This window comes from the organism of the source record quoted next, unplaced genomic scaffold (genome assembly GCF_019419815.1).
Source record: "Pyrus x bretschneideri cultivar Hongxiangsu unplaced genomic scaffold, Pyrus_bretschneideri_v1 Contig63, whole genome shotgun sequence".
Classification (NCBI taxonomy): Eukaryota; Viridiplantae; Streptophyta; class Magnoliopsida; order Rosales; family Rosaceae; genus Pyrus; species Pyrus x bretschneideri.
The window spans coordinates 689,958-715,263 of record NW_025999802.1 but is presented as its reverse complement, the minus strand read 5'-3'; the positions used below and the strand labels follow the sequence as shown (position 1 = coordinate 715,263).

Sequence of the window (25,306 nt, the reverse complement as noted above, 5' to 3'; positions counted from 1 at the left end):
TCAATTTCTTTTCATTGGCTGAAAAAAAAAAAGCCTGAAACCAACAAGAATTCGAGCTGGATTAATGGTAACTAAACACGAATCCGCACACTGAAACGACCTCGAACACCCCAACACCGAAAGCCGCCGTACACGCCGCCGCCGAAGCCACCACCAAATTCTTTCCCAGGGACCAAAAGGTGCTCAATTTTTCAAAGCAATGGCAGCCGAGGGAACGTCGAAGAAGATGATAGCGACGCAGGCAGAGATGGTGGAGAATCGGGTGCCAATTCCGTACAGAGACCAGTGCGCCCACTTGCTGATCCCTCTGAACAAGTGCAGGCAGGCGGAGCTCTACCTCCCATGGAAGTGCGAGAACGAGCGCCACTCCTACGAGAAGTGCGAGTACGAGCTCGTCATGGAGAGGATGCTCGCGATGCAGAAGATCCGCGAGGAGGCCAAGTTGAAGCAGGGAAAGAAGAAGGGGCAGCCGATTCCTCTCATTCCCAACACCGCCAACTGCTTAGAACCCACCATCCGTTATTGGGTAATTCACTAGTTCTTTGTTCTGCTTCTTCTATTTCTTATTTTTGGCATTTGAATTTGAACTGTTGGTTCGTTGATTGATGGGTTTGCTGTTAATTGTTCAGTACTATGTGTTTTTTGGCTGCTATTGTGGAGTTTTTCGGGTCGATTATGGAACCTAGGGTTTGTGTTGAATTGGGCTCAATGTAGTTTCTAAGAGAAATATGGGGTTTTGTATTTAGATTTGTTCACTCATGGGTTCAAGCTTGAAGAAATGATTTGGGTGGAGAGGGTCCAAATTTCGGATTAACCATCAGCTGGTATCAGTTTGGGAATTCAACCAGTGTTAAAATGGGATCATGGCATCTTTGAGAACTCTAAATTTCAATGCTTTGGGATTATATCAGCTCAGTCTAATAAAAATCAATGATTTGGGTCACCCTCTAATGAAAAAAAAAAAACATTATCAGCTTTGAATTTGGCATCTTTAGTGGTTATTTCTTTTAGATCATTTAAGGAGTCTCAGTAATATGGAGTGGATTATGTGAACGTCCTTGCTAGGTGTTCCGTTGGTTGGATGTTTAATATAATGCACTTGCTATGTATATGGGGTTTTTCTAAATATACTGTTATATTGCAAGCTTACATATGACCTAAACATGCAGCCTATGTTTTCACCTGAGCTTGTCCAACTGTACTCTTTGCTTATTAGAGAAGACAATGCAAGACAAATCTGTGAGGATGTGTATAGTTGGAGGGATTTATTTGGGTGTAAGGCTAGTAACTGGAATTTGTTCTTATTGCTTTATATGGGTTGGTCCTAATTGCCTATCATCCCTATATTGGTTAGGCTGTAGAAAATGTGTTTTTTGTTTGAGTTTGAGATCCCCTTTTCCTTTTCTTCTGGTATGTGGTAAAGTAATTTATGCCTTTCGTGTGGTGCATTCGGTAGTGAAATTCTTAGATGCAAGTTTTCGACATGTGAAGTTGAATTATGCTCGTTGTGTCCATGTTATGGAAAATACAAGAGTCCCAAGTTTCTTCATGTCATGTTAGGTTTGTGGCCTTTTTTGTGCCAATATATGCGGACTTCTGTAGAAGTATAGGATTACAACTATTTTGACCATAGCATTGGTTGTAGCATATCAGCTCAAGTGACTTAGGGATTTGGGTTACTTACTCATTTATTAGAAAGGTTATGTCCGACTTATGTAGAGGGATAAGATTACAACTATTTTGACCATAGCATTGGTTGTAGCATATCAGCTCAAGTGACTTGAATGTACAACCATTAGGCTTAAAAGGCTAATGCTCATCCAACTGAGCTGAGCTATACACTTCAAGATACAACTTGTACTTCTGAATTTACAACTTCTGTACCTTAGGACAACAGAGCCTTCACGAGCCAACACCCCCGCCCCTCCAAACCCACCACTACTCCCCTGCGGCTCTGGGGGAACCAGAAAAAGAATTTGTTCCCCCTAGTTGGCCCTTTCTGCCTTCCTTTGTTTACCTCAGGGGAGAGGGTTAGGGCTGATAGCCTAGGCTGTTTAAGAATTGTGGCTGGAGGAAATATAAGGCGAGGTCATTTCAGATATGCTACTATGTGGGGGTATTTCAACTCAAGTAGCACCCCAAGAGGCTTCTTTTGTCATTCTAAAACCCATTTAAGTGGGATTTTTAAAGGGGAGCACAACTCAAACTACTGATCTAATGCTAGAGGAGAGAACGTGAGCAACTTCGGGCATCCACATTCATGCATCTCATCATTTTGATTCATTCAGCCAAATAAAAACTTGCCAATTTGCTACATTTTATTCTCTCCTTTATTGGATAAAAGATATAGAAAGCTCTCACGGAATAGTTTCTGGTAAAGTTGTTTATGAATGTATCATCATTTCTAAGTAGTTGTGTGCACTCAAATATGCAATTATGCACACGCTCATCACCCGATCACAATTAAAAGTAGAGAGTAAAAGACTTTCCAACAACACACTTGCCCCAGTTTCTGTTCCTGCTTTCAGTAAGCAATGTTCGCTGTTTATATTATTTCAGCTGATCACTTGGCAGGAAGCCTTACTTTACCGTCTTACTTTCGTCAGTTGAATTTTACTGGTTCTGCCTACTAAGTCTGGTTTAAATTTTTGACAGGAAGCATAAATTTATGAGGTGTGGATGTTTTGATGCTTTTCACCGCAACTGATGAGAAATTTCTCCGGACTCTTTTGTACCGAGACAAATGTTATAGACTCGGTCCTGTTGTTTTCGCAGTTGTGCAAACCAGTTTCATAGTATTCGAATAAATTAAGTTCCTCATTGCTTAACATTTGTATCTGATTTTCCGAAACGGTAACTACATGTTCTGGCTTTTTTACTGTATTGGATCGGGTAGAAAGGATAAGGATTGTTTGCCCTCCTACTTCCGATGACCGCTTGTTTGTGTGATCACGGTTAAGTCACGTCAACATTTTATAATACTATTTATTTTTGTCTTATTATCTTTATAAAAAAAAATAATATAAAATATTGATATAGTTTAACTGTGATCACACAAAACAAAAGAATACGGAAGGTCACCGAAAGTGAAAGAGCAGACAATCTTTGTCCAGGTAGAAATACACAATAAAACTCATCGCTCCAACTTTCGGAGATGCCTCTCACCATTGCAGATGATTTGGTCTAATGGTCCATTACTCTAGTGAATAGAATTCGACCTTCCCAACTTTTTAGGTTTCCACAATTCCTCTTTCTGAGAAGATACGAAAAGATGTGTCGGTGCCAACCAACACAAATACGATGATGTGATTGCATTTCAACCAATTAAAAAGTCCATCGCAACTTTCGTGCATCGTAAAATTTCCAAATATCATATGTCAAAACTCTAAAAACATTAATTAGGACGTATTTGTGAGCTTTTTGATCAGAAAATGATTCACAACTAGCACATAGCCAAAAGGTTACACAAAACGTAAAGGTCTTATCAATCGAAAACATTTCACCTAATTCGATGCCTTGAGCTTGCAAAGTCAATATATGGTGGGGATCGGATCGGAAACATTTCACATCAATCAGTCTTCATTTCCCAGAGTTTAGAACGGAGAGAAAATTTTCAATATACCGTAAACACAGTACAGTAAACTAAATATCGTATTATAAATGGTTAGATTATGTGCTTCAACAACACATTTTTATCAATTTATATTGACACTTAGTACCGAGTTGTGTATATGACATATTAAAAAAATGTTTTCATAAAATAATAAATTAATAATGCTATCTACAACACACACGAGTGGTCTAGTAATAATATTTATCAGTTGATTAAAAAAACGTTTTGAAATTTTGACCTTTTTGTTTTTGTTTTTTTAATGGTCAAGGTCGAAGGTGATAAAGTGAAAAAGGATAGGCTTTTTATATTTCTATGTATAAACATGCATTTTTAGGGAAAAGGATCCTCATCCGATCATTTTCTTAAGAATTTCGTGATCATGATCGTATATCATACATCATACAATCAGAAATTATTTTAAAATTTAAAATTTAAAATTAAATATAAATAGTACCTAACGAAAACTGACCGTCCAATGTATGATGAATAGTTACGATCACGAAATCTCTAGGATCCCTAGAAAAAGGATCCAGAGATGAGAGATTCAATGTGACCAGATACGAAGTGGTACACCGCGTGTTACTACACAAATGATGGGATATGTGTATTAAAAAGTTAATAATTTAAAAAATAAAAATTTCCATTACTTACATATCACTCATGTTTTTGTCACAACAAAAAATTTCTCTCCGGCGAGAATCCTTTTCCCATTTTTAGTGTAGACATGCATCTAAATTGGATTATTTATTCTTAATTATTCTCTATGTTTTTGTCTCTTCCATGCTGTATGGGGAATCATGATTTTAATTGTTACCTACAACACGCATCCATATTCTGATTTCTCTCTCTCCCTCTTTCACACCACACACTCACAAATGTCGGCCTGAAATAGTCCTAGTTTCAAAGTGTGTAAAAAGACAAACGCTTGGTAAAAAATAAGGACAATGAATGAAAGAGACATGAAAACTTTGAGTTTTAACGATAAGAATAAAATAAAGGGTAAAGTAAATAGTATCAAGATTGACTTTTTAGTGTAAATATATGGTTTTTCGTTAAAATGAACAGTACTTGGAGCTTTTCGTTAAAGTTCCAAAATATTAATTTCAAAGTTCCTAGTGTTTTGGGCAACAATTAGCCATTTTGATTTGGACAAATTTCATTTAAGACATGCTTACTCGATCAAAGAATGACTTAGAACAGATAGAGGCTACAAAGATGCTGGGAAATAATACACATGCCTTGATTTTAAAATATTAATGTCTCTTTCAGGTTTGAAATTCTTTGTAGCTTCTAATCTAGGATAATTTATATGATGGGACAATTAGATATATGTTATACATATATTTTACTTGTTGAAATGATATATAGGTGCCATTTTTCTTTTAGAAAAAAAATACATAGCAAGTTATCGACCGATCAAAGGCAAACATACTCTTTTGCTTCTATGGGTAAAAAATCGTCAAAGTTATAACCTAATACATTGACCTGGGTTGCCTTTCGAAAAGGACTCTACGGACGTTTGAATACACCCTTTTCGGTTGCCATGCCGCACCAGCTGAAACCCATGATCTCTACGAGGACCACGACTCAACCTTTGTTATGGTCAACCTTCGAGATTAATCATCACATATTTCCCAGAAGAATGATACGCCAGGATATTTTATAAATACAGGCCCTTTCTCATTTTTGGCAAAACAGATTTACTAATTCTTTAATTCTATTTAATAAGAGAGATCATGAACTAAGAAATATATTTTAGAAGCTAAAATAGTGTATAAATTTAACATAAATGCTGCCCTTATTACATATTAATTTGTACTTTCTTCTTTTGTACTATTTATTGAATAAAAATTTGAACTACATGTGTTACCGCACATTATTTCTATTAAAGAGATGATATAAAGAATGATTACAATAATATAATAAATGTATATTTCTCCAAATTTAGTCATATGATTTCAACTTTCAGCTGTTCCATACTATATGTCAGGGGAGGTGAATATATGACTTTTGATTGCAGCTGTCTTTGACTTCCATGCACCGTGCTCAACATGTATGAACCCAGCAATGGATAATCGTTTGGAAAGAAAGAAAAACATAGTTAAACATAAAAGAAGTTAGATCATGCATGGTTTCTTTCCATATATTTTCTCCTTCATATGATGATTTCGTTCACGTCCACTATGACTTGTTTAAAAACTATATATTGTAACAGTGTTAACTACGTACATCTGGACGGTATTGAGAAAAATAAAGAGAGATGGACGGTGTGAAAGATGAACTAGACAGAGTTTAGAGAGAGAAAGTGATGTAATAGTTGTTGTGTATTGTATTTGAATGAATGATTAAATTTATACGAGATAGCACATAAGCTATTCATACAATAGCAAGGTGCTGATTTAGGACAACTTAACTACTAATAAATTGCTTAATCAATTCTAAAAAGTCTAAACCCAATGCATCAAGGATGAAGCCACAGTCACTAATCAACCACATTAGATAGTGACACATGTTACTTAATAATATTTACGTTACATATTTCAGTATATTGTCCGAAACAAATACTTGTTAAAAAAGGTTGAGTGTTATTTTGGAACAACCATGATATATTGCCATTGTTTAAAATTCTGTGTGGACGTAAAATGTTGAATGCTCGAAATTCCTAAGCTACAGTTAGACAAATCGTTTTCCTAACATAGTTTATAGTCATCCTGTTTAGATATAGTGATATATTATTGAAGAATCCGGAGGATCTATCCGGAAAAATTGTATTCCAAAATACTTAAAAACTCGAAGATAATCGTTCTCCGGTGGTGACATATAATATATAACTATTTTCCTGGTATTTAAAAAAAGAAAAAGAAAATAATGAAGTCTCGCAATACTTGGAACCCTCGTAAGATAAAGCAATTACTATCATTCAAACTTTCTACTTAGCAATTCGATACCTTTAGGCTTTATACATACAGTGAAAAGTCAAGATGGTGGGAACCTTTCTTCAATCATTCTTCATTAATTCCCTAGACCGTGAGTGCTGGGTCGACTGGTTCCTTGTATGGTTCCATGTAATGTAAATAAAACTTGGCACGGCGGCAAATTGCAGACACAGACGTAGTCTTATTAGTCTGCTACGTCAATTAGCCCGGCTATGGACGAGGTCACGAGACTCATCATTCATTCCTAAATTAAATAAAACCCTAACTAATCCTTTCACCAAAAAATAAAAGAAAATAAAAAAATCCTAACCCTAATCCACGAAAAGTAAACTCCAGCGGCCAGAAGCAGTACAGTAACACACTATTTACCTACTAGAGTAGTGAATCACCAATACCAGATGCAGAAACACAATATTCTTTCTTTTCTCCTCTTTAGTTAACTTAAAATATAAACCTTGTTTTAATTTACAACTAGGCTAACTACCTTTCTAAGCTTTCTTGTTATAGGTTTTACTAAAAGAGGTTTTGAATTGTTGTTATGAATTCTTTAATGGTCTGAGTTTAGCTTCATATCCCCCTAACATATTGTATTTTTCTTGTTTATTAATAAATTCTCCTCAAAGTCTCTTCCCATGATAGCAATGCTGGAGTGGGACGGACTTTGCGGCCAAATTTATAAACTAAAAAAGAAAAATTCCAGATTTGGGATGAACTTCGAGATGAGTTTCAAAGTTTTAATTTTCTCATGTTCAATAATAAGATATCGAAATTGTATTCAACTTTTTCTTTCAGTCTGATTGACTGTTTGGACATGATGAATAAGAGATATATATATGCGGGTTGGCGTGTTTCAACTTTTGTTTTGTGTTGTGACGCTCAACGGGGTTGTATCGCTCTGGTGAGTTTGTTGAGGCTTCACTGTTTCAGCGGTGGTTTGATGTGACTTCGCTTTTAGCAGTGGTGTTATGCGTGCTTCTATTCTTAGATTTTTCACCTCTATTGCCTGTGTGGCAAATTTGTACCATTTACACTTTGTTCTTGTGGTAACCATGTAAGAGTTTAACTTATTTGTCGTTGCATGTAAAAAAAAAAAAAATATTGACATAAAAACTCATCAATACAGAGAATGAGCGATCAAATGGCGGGCCTTACAGCGGGCGATGCTAACCATGGCTGATCTATACAAACGGAGGTCCTCCCCCTCACCAACCTGCCCTATCTGCAATGCTCAAGAGGAATTCGTGGAGCATATGCTACTTTTATGCCCATGGGTGGAGACTGTTCGGTTTGGGGGACCTTTAAGTTGCTTTTACATGCTGGCACATCTGGAAGGCCAGGTGTAATCTCCTATTCAACTAGAGTGCCATATACCCGCAGCAGGTTATTCTTGTTGTCTCCGTGTCAGTTGGCTCGTTCTTGGAGGCCTCTTGTCGACCCACGGTGAACCAACTACCGGAATGGAATGTGGCCACGACCCGGTGGCTTCCTCCCTGCTCTCCATTTGTTAAGGTTAATGTGGATGCAAGCTGGACCGCAGCCAATGGTGATGGGTTTGCTGGAGTTGTTGCACAGAATTCTGATGGACTGTTCGTTGCGGCAAGGAGGTACCGAATCAGGGCTCCGAGTGTGGTTGCGGCTGAAGCTTTGGCAATCCTCAGTGGTTACGAGTTTGCCATCTCTCTGGTCATGGATCTGGTAATTATTGAATCCGATTCAAAGGAGAGTATTGACTGTTTGAGGGACTCTTCAAAATTTGGCTGCTGGGAGGCATTCCCTTCCCTGACCAAAATTAGGCGAATTAGGGAATCTTTTCAAGCATGCCGCTGGTCTTGGATCCTAAGATTGGCAACATGACGGCAGACAGTTTGGCGTCAAGTAGAAATATGGAGATGTGCGACTTCACATGGACAAACCGTCCTTCATCTTCGTTGGTTTATGTTCTCAACAATAACAGCTTGCTATGTTCTACTTAATTTCCTTTAATGAGTAATGTAAGGGACGATGCTTTAGCATTTGTTGCAGCGTCTTATCCTTCTGTACCCCCTCCACTACCTTGTGTTTTATATTTATGCTTTATGTTGCTTGCCTCTTGTAGGCTTTTGTAAGTTTGACTGTCTGCCTGGTAATGAAGTTTCCAGTTAACAAAAAAAAAAGTATAAATTTAAACAATTTCAAAACCTAAAGGTTCAATGCACAATGACATCCAAAGGTAGTTGCCCCTTACAATTTTTACCGGAGGGAGAGATCCACATTCACATGCATGCATCCATACACAATGACATCCATATGCGTATACATGCACATATATATACATACATTACACACTGTTCAAGACACATTTATGTTTACCTGCATACGCCAAATATACCGGCGTCCTCGAAGCCGGCTCCCCACTTCAGTCTCACTTTTTGTCTTTCTTCAATCCCACTTTTTTAAGTTTTCCATCGTCTTGAAAGTTTTTTTGGGTTTTGCTCTTTGGTTTTTACCTGCATGCTTGCTACACAAATTGATAGGAAAAATACAGCCACAAGAGAATATAATAAATTCATTTTGTTTTGCTACTGTTGCTGCTGCAAGAACTTCAGAATCCGTACAGATATAATAATATTCATGTCTTATAGCAAAATATAAAAACGATAAAAGAAGAAATGTCCTATCCACACATCTCATTTTACTTCTCACACATTCTTGATAATTTTTGTCCATTGATTTTTTTCAATTTATTCGATCCGATAGTCAAAAATTAAAAAAAATGTATGAGAAGTAAAATAGGTGTGTGGATATCACATCCCTAAAACCAACTCTAATGATGGGCTAAAAGTCAAATTACTCCTCAAAATTTCCCTCCAAACCCACTCCAACCCAAGGGAAAATTTTGGGCTAAATGCTAAATGCTAAACCAATGCCAAATTCCTCCCAAAATTTAGTCTAGAAATCGGAGTGGACTTCATCCAATATTTTAGATTAGAACAGTTGAAGTAAAAAAGCTATTTTTAGATTAATATGATTAATTTAACAAAAAAAAAAAACCTAAGTTCATTCTTTAATAATTCCGGACTAAAATTTTAGATTAGAACAGTTGAAGTAAAAAAGTTATTTTTAGGCTAAAAGCTAAACTTTTCAGGCTAAAATATTTAACTTTTAGCTCAAGAAGATGATCTAAAAGAATTGGTTCGGCTTTGGTCCTCTGTGGATCTGGACATGCTTTTGCCGTATGCATCATTCCATTTGGGCAGGAATTTCCATCATTCCTTTCTTCCTCTCTGACCTTTCCATCATTATCGTACTGTGCCCTGTCATAGACAAACACCATACAGAATATTTTATATATATATATATATATATATATATGCACTTGTCCAGTTATCCTTTCTCGCCTCTTTCCACCGTTTAATCTTTTCAACCCCACATCTGCATGCTAGAACCAAGATAGCAAGACTGCCTATTACGTTAATTATTTTTTTTATTTTTTATTTTTGCTGAAATTACATTAATTTATTAGCTAGCAAATACATAATAGTAGCTCTTTCTATTTTGTATCTGGCCAATTCCTTTATTTTCCTTGAATTTTAAGAATGAAACACTTTGAATGCGGTCTCTAATTATCAATATTTTTTTACTGAAATTTTATTGGTTTTTAATGTTTGATTGAAGTTCCTAAAATTAATATGATAATATATTTTTAATGTAGGTTACTATATTTTTTAATTAAAAATTATAGTTATTTGTATTAATGAGATTTTAAATAAAAAATCCATAATTTTTGGATTAAAATTATTAAAATATAAATTATACTCCCCAATATATATATTTTGTGTGTGTGTGTGTGTGTGTGTGTGTGTGTGTAAACATGGGTACATTGACACACCCGACCCGAGATGTCCACCTAGACTATGAATCGAGCTGTGCTGACTTACACCAGGAAGGTGATGATACCATAAAGTGTAGTGATGTAGAAAATGTAAATAAATTTAAACCTAAAGTGCCTAAATGCAAGAGTGCACTAGTGAGTAGGAATGAACCCATTTCACACGTGATGTCAGAGCCTAAGTAAAATATAGTAAAAGTAGAATGAGAATTATACCATTGAAAGTAACCACCTATACCAAGATTTGCCAAGAATCCTCACCGGCACAAAAGCTCAGCTACTAAAACCTAGAGGGGTGAAAAACAAGGGTGAGTGGGCCTAAAAATAAAGCTCTGTAAAAACCTTTTCGAAAACATAAAATAAGTATAGCTTCCAAATATATATCTAAATATAGCAACAAAATACTTACCATAAATAGTAATCTTCCACAATATTTCATATTTAAGTCCTATGACATCCGATAATAACAATATCTTGAATAACGAACATATACTAACAGGTGCTCATCGACGTATACTGACATACAAGTTCATGCAGAGATATTTTGACATGAACAAGACTGGGTGCAATATGATTTACGCTCTAGTACTACAATCACCTGAAGACTGGCGCTATGCACATCACATACAAGTCCTAATTGCCTATAGCAACCTAAGACAAGACTGGCACAGACAATGGATCCAAAGTGAGCGTACAATGTGATGTGAACATACACGTATAGCGTGGCCCTGGCCCTGGCAAGTACAAACACCAGTGTTGCACACGATGAGCAGATAAAGTAAATAGGGTCACACAACAATAAATCGATAATTCTAGTCGACATAATACTATTCAATAAAATATTGATCATGGCCGTAACTGAAGTCCTAAAATAGTTCGCATACCTGTGCATCCCGTAGAATTTAGCATAATTTCGTAAATTCTATCATTTCGCTAATTCTTATAAACGTGAGTCTAATCTAGGTATAAGGAGAAAATTCTTTCTTAATTATATATGTGGAAACTAAATAAGTATATAATATCTAAAAGTAAAGAACCCTACAGATGCTTACGAGGCGCATTTGTTCTAACTAGGAAAGCCGGAGTTTCCGATAGCAATCACACCTGATTGTAGTTCAAAAAGTGATCGAAGATGGTTGGAAAATGACCTGCAAAGCGACTGGTCGACTGGAAACTAGGGTAACTCGTCGGAAAACTCGGAATAAGACGAACATATTGGTACCCTTCTTGACAGATACCTCGTCGTGGTTTGGCCAAAAAATGGCATGAAAGCCCAAAGGTCGCTGGAAATTTGGGTAAACTTTAAACGTTCATAACTTCTTCAATTCTTAAGAAAAATCGATGATCTTTATATGGAAATGAAGCTAAAAATAAGGAAAACACATTCATACCAATTTGGAACCGAGTGGTGGTGATATGTCATTTCCGGAGAGGGAGAGAGTTAGAGCAAGAGTGAGGTGAGGGAGAAAATAGAGAGAAGATGGAGTGTGTCTTAGAGGTAGGGGAAAAGGACAAGTGGTGGGAGAGGAGAGGAGAGGAGGGTTAGGGTGAAGAGTGGGCCCCATGGGCCATAAAATTATAAAATATTTAGAAATATCCTGGCCAGAAAATATTAAAATAATAAAATACTCAAAATTCAAATTTCATAACACAACCTCAACTTTCGTAGTTCTATAAAATTTTCATCGTAGCTTCAAATTCGATTCGCTTGCGCTACTGCGTTTGTATCATCGAGTACTTTGAGGATACGGTAAAATAATAACTCATACAAGCCTCAAAATGACGGTAAAAAAAGTCAACAATCTTGCCTTTAGGGACATTTTCGTCCATTCACTCCTTTAAAATTAATAAAATCATAAAATTATAGACGGGTTGTTACATACATTAATCAAAATTAACAAAAAAATTATTGTACCAAAATATGGGTACATTCTTCAAAACCACACAAAAAATAATAGATATTAGGCTTAATAACATTAGTAAATTTCTTTGATTAAACTTGATATGGATAGATTCTCAAATCAAGAAAAAGGGTACATTTTACATACAACAAATTGGTATATTTAAGAATTGGTGCATTTTAAGATCAAAAAATTGAAAAATGACATGAATGGGTACATATAAGATTAAAAAATTGGAAACCTTTTTCTAAAAAATTAAGGTGTACAAACTTATTCTATTTTTTTTTAATTATTTTGGAAATGTTTTGAATTGAAAATTAGTTAGGAGTTCAATAAAGGTGTGAGATTAAAATTCTTAATCAATTATTAATTTTTATTTTAAAATTATGTAACTGACATGTAAATTCATTATTGCATTAATGCTAGGGACTTTGATCAAAATTTGAAAACTAATAAGGTTTCAGTCAATGAACATTAGTAACTAGGACCAGATACTAATTTTTTCTTTAAAAATACAATGATCTAATTTTATTTCTTCAATTGAAATGATGCGACAAGAGTCTGAGATACGAGAGTTTGAAAATTAAAACAAAAAAAGCAAACACTGAAAACTAAAAGCTTGATTTTGAAAACTCATGAGCTTAATTTGCCTTTGGAAATCCGTGGGATCTGCTGAAAAGGGATTTGAATGCTCCAGTCTGAGGAACATGCATAACGCACGTTAAGAGTTGAGACAAAGAAAGGTCGATGAACAAAGAAAGATTTATAGACGTTCGTGTACGTAGAGAGTTGTCGTTTGGTTGGAAATATCGTGTGTGTGTGCGCGCGCGTGTGTATTTATATATCATATATATCTTTCATCATTGTACAAAGTCTCACGCAAATATTCTTTTATATTCATTCATATACATATATAACATCAACGGGAACGGACCAGAGGAATTTCCATTGATATATTCTGACACCTATTGATACGAATACATGAATAAATATTGTGTGATGTTTGTCTTTATATCGATATATAAAGGTATGGTTATGCATGCACCGATTTTATTTTCTGCACATTCTTGTTAATTTTTCCTATTGATTTTCTTCAATAATTTGATCAAAATCCGAAAATCGAGATGTGTATGTAAGAGGTAAAGTTAGGTATGTGAATAACATCACCCTATATAAATCATGATTTTTCCTCGACCCTTTTTTTTTGTACTACCAATTATGATGTAAGTGGTGACATGGTCTGATGTACATGAATTTCTTCTTTAGTTTTAGTAGAATGAAATTCTCATTGAAGGAACCTTACATAAACTTATAAGAAATTCATATATTGCTAATGATTTTGTGGTGGAATCTCAACTTTTTTTGTATTGTTTCGAATTCAAAGCCTTCCTTCCCATCTTGATCGAACTTAAATGAAAGATGGCAGACAGTCGGACACAATGTTCTCATCAACTACCTAAATCATACAGGAACGATGTGAAATATTAACTCGTCTTAATTCATTGATAGTAAATCAACTGTTTATTAGATTTTTGAATATTACTCTTTATTCCTTTGCTGACCAGAAAATAAAAGGGCAAAAGAATAAGAAAATATATTGTCCTAACTCCTAAGTTCTAAGCATATCATACTCCCAGACCTAATGTAGCCACCCTACGTTGAAAACTCGAGTACGGTAGCCTCCCTTGTGCATCGCATCGCCACCCCCCTACGCCCAAAAGCATCATATTCAAACTCCGGCTAGGACAGAAAGGGGGTACAAAACTGTAGTCTACGGTCAGACAGGAACATGAGGCACCTTTGATAATTGCTGCAAAATTGAGGAGAAATACCAATAAAGAAAAAGTTGAGGAGTATTACTGCAACAGAGAAAAAAGATATTTGGTAAACAAATCGAGTGGTTTTTTCATTTTTCACACACTATCTATTTTTTGTCATAATTTTTTTTTTTAATTTATTAGATTTGATGATCGAAAATTCAAAAGCATATAAAAAGTAAAAAGGAATGTTTGCTCTAACTGTGTAAGCTTTGACAACTAGAATTTAGGTTCTGAAAATTCCGGGAGCTCCGAATCAGAACAACTAAAGTGTTTTTAAAATTCTTAATTCTGATAGAAATCTGACCTTGTTTTAACTAATATGATATGCTTGCCAAAAAATTAGGATTAATACCATAAAATCTGTCAATAAAGTACTACCATAATTATCATAAAACTAGGCCTTTGCTAGCTATGGCTGCACACACCTAGAGGTTTGAAGGAGAATATGACACTGATGTATGACTGAAGCTTGACCTTAGAAAACCACCTGCTTCTTCTTCCTTCTCCCATGCGTGAAATTTGATTCGATTCCATGTACAGAAAATTAACTCATCATCCACACTCGATGTATTGTCCTTTCTCGCAATCGCAACCCTTGATTCTTCATCGACATCCGTATTTCTCACGTTAAAAAAAGTACGGTGGACGGTGCAGATTTCGCTAGGTTTGGGGTACGTTTGCATACCTTCTTCTTTTGCCTTCCTGGCATGATCTGGTTGACTTTACAATGTTTGGATTTCGACATAAAGTCCTCATCAGCGGATGCAACAGTTAATACAAGAGGAAACACAGTAGTAATAAAGAGTATGAAGGGTATGAAGGGTCTCTCGGCATGCAGGCAAACCTAAAGTGATTGAAAAAAAAAAAACTCAAATCACACATATATATATATATATATATGTACTCATCTCTCTTTACCTCTGTTACTGTATTCTCTATAATGCCTAAACGCAGGAAGCTGAATACTAATAATAATGTCATAACATTAATTTACCATTTAAATAATAACTGTATATGGCTCGACCTCTGTAGCTGCAGACACATTGAAAAATGGTTAGGGTACTTTGTCCTATACCTTTCAAGTGACCAACCATAACCCCTTCAAATTGAAGAGATTCTTGTGTGAGAAATCCGGAGGTGCTAGGTCATCGGAGTGGTGTGAGAGGGGAGTGCGGTCATTACATGTGGTAATTGTTGGTCTCAAAACAAGAGGTGGTGAGCTATAGGGAATTTTGTTTCTAAAGTGCACACGGCCACGTGATTCAGATGCCAGACCTAAAATATTTTCATTTGTGTTATGTATTAATCCTCATTGATTTAACCACTAATGAACTTAAATGGAATTTTACCCTCCAACCATGAAGCAAATTAATAAATTGCCATCATGCCATTCCAATTGCCATGCTGAGTATTTTAGTTTATTTTTTATTTTTTCATTTTATAAAGGGACATACATATTTTTATGCTGTCTCGTTGAATGCTGCCAACCCATTTAAAAGAGGGGACCTAGCATTGTACATTATTGATTCAAAATTTCAAGTCGGTTCATTTACTTCAATTCAATCATTGATTTCAACTTACCCATATCACAAAGCATATTCCTCTTCGACCATGGCAATCAAAAGAAAAACAAAGGGAAGGAGGACGTTTACGGTCCTGGTTGGTCCAGTTGGTAAGGACACGCTTGTTGTTAATCTCTAATCCAAGTTTAATCTCTGCTATTAGCCGTTTTATTGGTGCGTGATCTTTAATTCAGATGTAAATCCATATCAGGTGACAGCTAACAGTTAGGTGTCACGCGTAAGTCCTTTCAAATTAAAGTTGTAGGGCATATCCTAGTGTTGGTGGTGAGAGTAGTCAGATCTCCCTCTAAATTTTTTTTAAACGAAAAAAAAGGAAGGAAGACATTCAATAATGTTGTACAAAGAGGTTAGGCTACTCGCAAGAAAAAAAAAAATTGTAGATAGAGATATTCAACCACGTCATATATGATGCTTATTTTACATAAGCATAGTAACTTTTACATTATGAGTCTCAACTAATTCATGTTGTTTTATACGATACTAAAGCTTTTTGAATTAGACAGTCGTATCAAAATGTATCTTTATTCAGATCACAGTAAGTGTGTCATTCCAAAGCAAAATTGTAAAATAATTTATTTCATGAAAAAATGAAAATTGTGAAGAGAAATAAACCAATTTTTACTTTCTATTTTATCATGGAAGGCATGCAAAATTTGTACTTGGTTAGTTGGTTTAGGGTTTAAGGGAGCTTGGCCATCCCGAAGAGAGATGTTTCGCAAGGACCGCCCCTGCCCTCGCCAAAGACAACAAATAACATAATAACTGATCCCAGTACTTTGGACTTAAGTTCCTTATTCCTTCGCATGTGCATGTTTAGGGCAAAAAGTTTTTCATGTATCTGAATACTTTTCATTTTTTTTCTATCCCGTACACGTGATATAGTTTCTAAATATTTGACTTCGGAAAATAAAAAGAGACTGTCGAGTGTCGAGGGGAATACAAAAGGACAGAAATATTAGAGAGAAAGACAAATAAACAATGATTTATTTTCTTCTTTTTGTTATTTGGGTCGGGTAAATGAAAATAATAATTTCATGGCGGGGCTTTTTGTATCATGACGACGTTGGCGTATATGATCAGAACCATAGAATTCATGAGAGAGAAAGAAGAGAGAGAAAGAAAAAGGTCAAAGCGCAGCAGTTGTAGCACATCCTCCCTATTTGTATAGGGGTAATAATTAGAGAGAAGAAGAAGGGTAAAAATAAACTTTAAAATAAAGATCCATCAGAATTTCAGAAGCTCGTGAGTGAGTGTGATGCGTTTTTAGAGAGAGAGAGAGAGAGAGAGAGAGAGAGAGAGAGAGAGAATTTTCTGTATTTTTCGATTCTATAAGTTTATTATTAATATTTTGGGTGCCAGTGGGTGCAAGGTTTGCAAGAAATAAACAGAAGGCGCAGGCAGCAGCAGAAGCAGCAGGAGAGAGAGAGAGAAGGGGGTCCTGGGTAATGGATAGAATAGTACTGGAAGGGTTAGCAGGGGAGGCAGGCTAGGGAAATACTAGCAATTGTAGCAATAGCAAATAGGCATTATCAGACTCTTTAAGGAATTTACAGAGCTTCCCAGCTCGTCTTATCTTTTTCTCGTGATCTCTCTCTCTCTCTTCTCTCTCTCTCTCCTCTCTGAGATAATTGCTTTAAACTCCTTTTCTTTTTAAATGCCCTCTCAGTCTCTGCTGTGACCAACACACACACTTTCAACGGCTTTGAACTTTTTAAAGAGAAGACCAACCCGGAACGACGCCGTTTCGTTCTGGTCTCGACGCCGATCCTGAGGGTGTGAAGGTTGCAAGGAGTTTTTTCAAGGGATTTGGGAAAGACCCAGGTGGCTGGGAACGTTTGGACTTTTGAAGGCAATACAAGCAAATTTGAGGAAAAAAAAAAAAATGACTACAAGTAGTTGCAGTGCAAGGAACGGCGCTGTTAGGCAGTATGTGAGATCCAAGGTGCCCCGTTTGAGATGGACTCCTGATCTTCATCGCTGCTTTCTTCAGGCCATTGAAAGGCTCGGAGGCCATAAAAGTGAGCAATTACGAAACCCCACCTTCTATTTTTGTTTCTTTTATAGAAAATTTTATTGTTTTTATTTAATTTTTTCTTTATTTTCTCGCGCAGTGGCTACTCCAAAACTTGTTCTTCAGTTGATGGATGTCAAGGGGATCACCATTTCTCATGTTAAAAGCCATCTCCAGGTCTTTTTGCTTTTTTCTCCAGTTCTTCTAAAGTGCTTTTGTTTGTCTAATAGGTTAAAAATTCATTTGCTTTCACACTTTTCTTCCTTTCTTTTTATTAATTTGCTTCCCTTCTCCTTCTTCTAATCATCAGATGTATAGAAGCATGAAAGGCGAACCGATTAGAAGACAAGGTAAATATCCATCGATTTATTTTTGCCGATTTAGTGTAAAGTTTTCATCTTTTCGCATACCCTTACTTTTTGTCGGCCGATTTATTTTAAAAGTTTTCATCTTTGTACATGCCCATAATTTATTTTGGCCGATTTCTTGTCAAAGTTTTCATCTTTTTATATTCTCATGTATGTTTCTCGACTGTCCATTAGTTTTCCAGTAAAGGGTTGTGTCCGGAGCTAGAGTTGCAGAGTTATGAACTCCCTCGATGGAATAAATTTATGAAATATGAGGACTCAGCTGCAACTGCACCGTCACCTCATTGATTATATATTCCCCCCTTTAATAATACATATTTATTGTTTGTAGTCTACTTTTAGTTGATGCCCCAAACAGGTCACACCAAAAGTGAACATTTCTTCTTTACGATCTTCTAGTATTGGCACTTCTCATGAAGCCTGAAACATCGTCCTAAAGAACGTATTCTCTCTCTTTTGGGTTTATTTCTAACATTTTTTTGATATTTTATTTTATAAAATTACAGCTAGGGTGCAAACAAGAAAACTACATTCGCTTGAAGAGGCCGAGGATGATGGGTGTGTTGAAGAAGTAAATGGTTTGAGCTTTTACCCATCTTCCAAACCACGAGAGAATCCGATTCCCAGGTCATCTGCAACCCCCGCCGTTCAAAAAGGTTAGGTTACACCTGCACCTGCACCACCAGCTACCAATTTGTACTCTGCCGGCACAGCTATATATCCACTATCTTTTATTTTTCCTTCTTTATCTTTGGTTTCTTTTTGGGGTAAAGATTTTTTGTTTTGATCAAATGTCAAAAAAGTATATTAAAGCGAAAAATACTTATGTTCCCTTGTATTTTATATATTGGTAGTTTTGGACGTTAGATCTTGATCATTGAACTGCTAAACAAGAGGCGAAAAATCTCAATGTGTAGAATTTCGCGGAACGTATTTGAAAATCCCAAAATAAAGATGGCGTGAATCGTGTGATCAGAAACAAACAAAAAGGAACTGCATGAGATGTCTTTGCTTTTATCTGAAAGTTGCTTTCTTGTTCCTTGATACTTATTCTTCTTTTTGATTATTTTATTTATTTATTTATTTACCCATCAGCAAGAACGGAGACGATGAGTTCAAACATATCAGAGAATTCGCAGCCGCAGCAGCAGATGCAATGCAGCCAAGGAGGAATATATGAGAGAGTCTCAAATCCGTACTCTTTTGATGATTATGTGCTGGCATTGGGAATTAAGGAGGATCCTCACCCTTCAGCCTTCAAATTTGCTTTGCCAGAGTATGAGTTCTTGAAGGTTCTCTCTCTCTCTCTCTCTCTCTCTCTCTTCCAGCTGCATTTCAATATTTTGATTTTTAAATGACTAAGTTGATTGCAATGCTGTTATTTGCTTTTCTGGTTTCAACCAGGAAATCCAGACATGCCCAGTTATGACCACAGAGAGGCTGGGAGGGGGCATGGATGGAATAATGTGCATGATTTATTTTAAGTCAACCTGCGTCACCTCTTTGCCTAAACAGTTCTCTACTTTTTGAAAGTGTTCAGTAGACAGTAGACTAGTCCCCTTCTTTATTTTATGGAAATTCTCCGGTTTATTTATTGTCATGAAATTGAATAGACAAAGAGAAAACGAGGTGTGCAAATGAAGAAAATGAGTGTACAAAAATAATTTTCGGTTTTTAAATTTAGCTAATATACATAACGAATCACAATTCTTCAATTAAAATCTCTGGTTTATTTTTTTGTTGTGCAATTCGTTCTTCTTCCTTGTTTAATGATGGAAAAGGTGGTTGGGGTGCAGCATTTACAAAACAAACGGTGGTTTGGCCTTGAAAATATATGATCCCATACTGCCCTATTTAATTTCGAGGTCCACCTCTTCCTCATGCCTTGTCGTTTACATGAACTACATTCTAAAAAAGTTGTTGGACAAGTCCTTGGTTTTGCCTGCAAAAACTCTTACATTCTGTGGTCCAATTCTGATTCGTATAGATACAGGTCCCCTCCTCTCTCTTAAACAGTAAATTCAAATTATTAAAACGTCCTTTTAACCATTTAGAGCGAGAGAGACTTGTGTGGACGCTACAATGTTACCTCAGACTAATATGAGAAAAGTAAAACATACGACATGTAATATTTGCTAGCATCTTAAGAGGTGTATGTAAGTCATTTCCGTTCCCAGTTAGACATTGTCTCATTGAATCATTTTCATGTAGCATTGCTGCATCTCTTTGAAAATCAAATGTGACCTACTGACATGGTGTTTAATTAATTGTCCTTCCCCCAGGTTACCACCAAACAAGAGGCAGGAAGAGCACATGACAAAGACGACGACGAAGCCGGTGAATGTGAATTATCACTGTCCCTCTCGTTACACCATCCCCCCTCCCACAAGAGTAATGCTTCTTCAAGTGACTTAAGTGGTGCAATCTCATCGTCTTACTCTATGTCTTACTACAAAGACTGCTCCGCCTCTTCTTCCGGGAATCGGAGCCTTAATCTGAATCTTTCGATTGCTCTCTGCAGTAACTGATGCTGCTGTAAAAAGAAAACTCATCTGTTTTAGGCTAGCAGGTTTTCATGCCCTCACTCACCCCACATTCTGTTTGTTCTTTTACTGTTGCTGTAGTTAAGTTACCGCTTAGGTCTTCGGGTAGTTTATTAGTCCTTGAGTTCCACTTTTGATTCTGGAACAGCAAAGCATATATCTTTGTTATGAGCTCTGAATTTTCAAGTACGATTGAATATATATCCGTCAGGAGGACGGTGTAGAACAAAGAATGTATCTTTGACAGCCGATACCAGGCCAAAAGATTGTTACAGTTTGACAAATCAGCTGCATTTGGAACTTAAATTTCCATGAGTTCAATAACAAAAAAATACAAATAACTGAACTATGAATGGCCACCACCACCACATTCGATACTGCTGCATCCCCAACCACCTACCATCATCACCATCACCGTCGTAACGAAAATCGCCATTGTTGGCACCGCATCTGCCTGCATCACCACATACGGTTGTCGCCACCACAGTTGTCGTCACCACCACCACTTGCCGTAAGCACCCGCCCTCATCACTGCCGTCGCCACCATCATGACTAACATATCTCCTAACTAAAGTCTCTCTCGTTTATATATTAATGGCTTTATGTCCAAATTAAATTCCATATTTAACTTTCATTGTTCTTCAAAGTTAGTCAAACAAGAAAATCTACAAATTCTAAAAATAAAATTTTGTTATTTCAATTCGCGTCATTTTAAACTAATCTTAAATTTACTCATTCAACCGTTTCTGAATGCTTCATTATCCTAATAAAGTAAAATTAAAATCAATTAATTTCTTTTTGTTTTGTAATAGAATAAGGTTAGTGTTGTGGTCTATTTTATCTGATAAGGTTAAAGAGGGCCGACGGCAAGGAGAAGAGAGATAGTGAGATGTGTTTGTAGAATTGTAGGGGAATGTGTGTGGTTATCCCTCATAAAATATGCCTTTATTTATAGTAGTAAAAGGAGAGAAGATATTCCTTCATCCCCAAGGAATACAAGATACAATAGGAAAGGATAATTAGAATCAAATCTAATCTAGGATTTACACAATCACACTTAAATTATGAATGTTTACAACACTCCCCCTTGAATGTGTAAATACTCAAGGTAAATTTAGCATCATGCACAAGTTGAAGAAGTCGACTCATCGGCACTGATTCTAAGGAACAACGCTTATTCTTGATAAGGTAGGAATTTGCATAAGTAGTATGTCTCACTAAAAAATCCTAAGGCTATGGCAAAAACCCGAGGAGGGACAAAATCCATAGTCTAAGGAAAAATGTGTGAGCAGTGCAAAGTCAAAAGAAACATCCACGGGACGTCATCAGGGATCTGACCAACCCAAGGTGAGTGTCTCGTTAAAACCTAATGATGTGGTAGAAACTAACACACAAATATCGTTCAAACATTAGCAATATGCATGTATTTCATACTTGCGCTATTTCACTTTAAAATTCAAACTCGAGTGTATAAAAGGAAACATTATCAGTTCTAGCCAATGCGATTATATCCATGTCTGCAACAGTACGAACTAAGGCGGATCTTTTAAAAATGTAAGAACGAATACATGAAGAACGAAGAAAAGAAAGACCTCTGCCACAGAAAAACGAGACACAAAACTGGGATGGCTGTTAGGGTCCAACAAATATCTGAATCAGTTGGATAATATTTCATAACATCTAACACCAGACGTAAACCTCCCATTTTCATCATCAGTTGGAGAGCTTTAGGATTCGAGTTGGAACTCGCAGGATCTTGAGCCATTTGGTGATCATTGCCTTGGATCAAAGGGCATTTCAGTGTTGTTTGGAGGTGCATAACCATTGCTCTGCTCGTCACTCAAGAATTTGATTTTCGTCGAGAGGCTTATGTTATGACCCCTCACTACTTGAAGATGATGTGGGCAAGGATTGATTTTCTGCGTTCTGTTCTTGAGATGGGCTACAATTTCGTTTTCACAGTAAATCTCTTATGCTACAAGAACTTGAACTGTTAAGCGTAACTGTCAAAGTTTGTCAGTTTAAAACTTACTTATGAAACAACCTGATGAGGAACTTTTAGACTCGAATAACTTTAGTCGAAGATATGTTCGGTAGGGCTCTGCTCTAAATCATTAATGGTTTCCCGATTCTGTGTTGATTCTTTATTGATCTCATCCTGCAGCTCCTTAGGCGATTTAAGTATTAATTGCAAAATACATCTGTAAGACTCTGTGCAGACATTCTTATGTACTTCGTCGTTGTTCTCTCTGTAAAACTTTAGAGACTCAGTTTGTTTTACTTCAATTGCATGCCCAGTTAATGATGGGATGCATGTATTTATATTAACTTGAGGATTACAGAAAGGGTTTGAAAACCCGAGATACAGGGAGCTTTCAAAAATACAAATCTGATCACAAAAGATTGCATGCGCAGCTTGAGTTACAACAAACATTTGAAAACCAAAATCCTATAAACTAGGAACAGCTAACGATAAGAGTTTAAACTGATGAAGACTCCTCAAGTTGCAGGAATGTCGCTGTGGGCTTGACTTCGTCTAACACTCTCATCCTCCAGGATGCTGATGTTATGTGGTTCAGGGATCCATTTCCACAGTTTTATGAGGATGCAGATTTTCATATTGCATGCGATCATTTCTTTGGAAGCTCGGATGATTTAAAGAACTGACCGAATGGAGAAAGTCCAATAGCAGGTCAATAGCGTTCTACAAATTTCGGTATTTCTCACGGGAAACCTACCCTGGGTTCCATGATCAGGATGTCCTCAATATTATCAAGTTTTATCCAACCACCATTAGTATCGGACTGAAAATAAAATTTTTGGATACGGCTTACTTTGGTGGATTTTGTGAACCTAGTAAAGATTTGAATCAAGTTTGTACAATGCATGCAAATTATTGTAAAGGTCTAGGTAGCAAGCTTCATGCCCTTAGAATCCTGGTTCAGAATTGGAAGCGATCTGTGTCCTTGCCGCCAAATTTGAAGAGATATTTGATGGGTTGTCCTGCACAACTGCAGGTAAGACGCTTCAATTACTATGGTTATTGAAAATGTGAAGTTATTGTTGCCGAATGTAGTAGCACACATCTTCAATCACTGTTACCTTGTTCATTACTTTTCCGTTATTTTCTAATACGGTTCTTAATTGTGAACATTGATTCCAGCCTTGGTTCTATTCCGTCACTATGATGCACCGGGGACCGATGCTCAACATGGTTCGCAAGAATGATGAAGCCGTGTATGAGTTTTAAAGCTTTTTGCCACACAGGTGGTTTCCAGTTCTGAATGCGGAGGACATTCTGTATTTGCTGGTATATAAGCCTTCTTGAATGATAGAAAACTGTGGAAGTGGTGCAAAGGGTTGGTTCGGAGAAAGGACCCGAGGCTCCCGGGGAAAGAGGTGATCGTAAACCATACATATGACGGGCCTCGCAAGGTTTCTCCTTTCACCAAGAACTCTTTTATCTTCACATGTTCACATGTTCACATGCTTCCTCACCTGTAGTGAATCTTCAAGCCAAACACGTGGATAATATGAATTAGGTGATGTGGAGCATGTTTGGCCGTTGGACTTCACACGTAGGCCAACCTGCTTTGATACCATGAAGAAGTTGAGGTTTCATCATAAAACCAATTAACAATATGGGGAGTAGCCCAATCTTTTACAAACCCGTCAATAATGTGAGACTCTTTTACTTTCATATTCTCATATTATAGAGAGAATAGAAGCTAACGCTAAATCCTTAGCAAATTTGTTAGACCATTTTTTTTTGTAGTAAATTTTTGCCTTCAGCTGTTGGAACAAAACTAAATTTTTTGCCTTTGGCACTTCTCGACTGCAAGAAAAATACTCTTGATTAACTAAACTACAACACTTGCCCAAATTGCTTATTTAGTGCCGCATTTCTTTTTCAATCTGCGAAATTTCTTACATAAAAAATGGTAAGTGCTTCGTCATCTGGGCCAAAAGAAACTTCAATATAAAAAAAACGTTTGGGCCTCATAATTCAACCCCAAAAAGCCCTAATATATGGGTCTCCCTTCCAAATTCCCAACAGAGCAATAAAGACCAAGTCCTTAACGGTCTGACTGCAAACTACAAAAAATATTTGACCAAATTTGAAAATTGCATGGGAACGTAAAAAGTCCAACTAAAAAGCAACAGAAGAGAGTAAATGAGATAATTAGTTGGTAGGGTTAGGGTTAAGGGAGGGCAGATTGCAATTGCAGAATAATTTGAGGGCAGCGGTTGTAAAGTGGAAGATGCCGCCGTTGTTCAAAATGCAGTGTCCATCTTCTAACTGAACCATCGTCCTCGTGTAGCAACAAACTGCTGTGTTATCACTTAATGGTATCGTCCCTTTAAACATATATATAAAAGGGTGATTTCAAGCCAACAATATTCTCGGTTTTATCGAAAAATTTCTACTCCCACACCTCAAACTGTGATCTTTCAATCACAAAAAAGCAATCTTACGTGTTTATATATATCTGTATGTACGTGTGTGTATCAGTTCACCGCCCACAGCCCCGGTTTTGTTCAACTTGTTGCTGCTTTTTGGGTACGTATGGGGTTTTGACAATTCTACGAAATGTAACTGAAACTTTATTTTAAAGTTTTAAGGCTTATTTCCTTCACTATTATATTATTTTCTTGACATATG

At 36.5% G+C, this 25,306-nt stretch overlaps 2 protein-coding genes and 1 pseudogene across 3 annotated transcripts; all 3 read left to right on the top strand.

The window, feature by feature from the left end:
• Nucleotides 1-49: 49 nt before the first annotated feature.
• On the top strand, nt 50-2,830 carry LOC125471902 (NADH dehydrogenase [ubiquinone] 1 beta subcomplex subunit 7-like). The gene is made up of 2 exons (XM_048572850.1): nt 50-526; nt 2,656-2,830. The coding sequence occupies exons 1-2, from the start codon at nt 200-202 to the stop codon at nt 2,662-2,664; spliced, it is 336 nt and encodes a 111-aa protein (XP_048428807.1). The 5' UTR covers nt 50-199; the 3' UTR covers nt 2,665-2,830.
• Nucleotides 2,831-17,127: 14,297 nt separating this feature from the next.
• Nucleotides 17,128-20,927, top strand: LOC125471897 (putative Myb family transcription factor At1g14600). 2 transcript variants are annotated; one of them, XM_048572839.1, is made up of 6 exons: nt 17,128-17,739; nt 17,833-17,909; nt 18,043-18,082; nt 18,607-18,756; nt 19,196-19,392; nt 20,383-20,927. In XM_048572839.1, exons 1-6 carry the CDS (start codon nt 17,604-17,606, stop codon nt 20,626-20,628), a joined length of 846 nt encoding a protein of 281 aa, XP_048428796.1. In that variant the 5' UTR covers nt 17,128-17,603; the 3' UTR covers nt 20,629-20,927. The 2 variants fall into 2 exon arrangements, with proteins under 2 accessions (XP_048428796.1, XP_048428797.1); XM_048572840.1 differs by lacking the exon at nt 20,383-20,927 and adding an exon at nt 19,505-19,797.
• A 68-nt stretch (nt 20,928-20,995) lies between these two features.
• LOC125471933 lies at nt 20,996-23,961 on the top strand (annotated as a pseudogene).
• The last annotated feature ends 1,345 nt before the right edge of the window (nt 23,962-25,306 follow it).

What these genes read in the sequence shown, in the direction of transcription:
- LOC125471902 (XM_048572850.1), top strand. Translation starts at nt 200, where the DNA reads ATGGCAGCCGAGGGAACGTCGAAGAAGATGATAGCGACGCAGGCAGAG.
- LOC125471897 (XM_048572839.1), top strand. Translation starts at nt 17,604, where the DNA reads ATGACTACAAGTAGTTGCAGTGCAAGGAACGGCGCTGTTAGGCAGTAT. An exon ending in CGAACCGATTAGAAGACAAG is followed by an intron (nt 18,083 to 18,606) that starts GTAAATATCCAT and finishes ATAAAATTACAG; the next exon opens with CTAGGGTGCAAACAAGAAAA. An exon ending in AACCCCCGCCGTTCAAAAAG is followed by an intron (nt 18,757 to 19,195) that starts GTTAGGTTACAC and finishes TTTACCCATCAG; the next exon opens with CAAGAACGGAGACGATGAGT.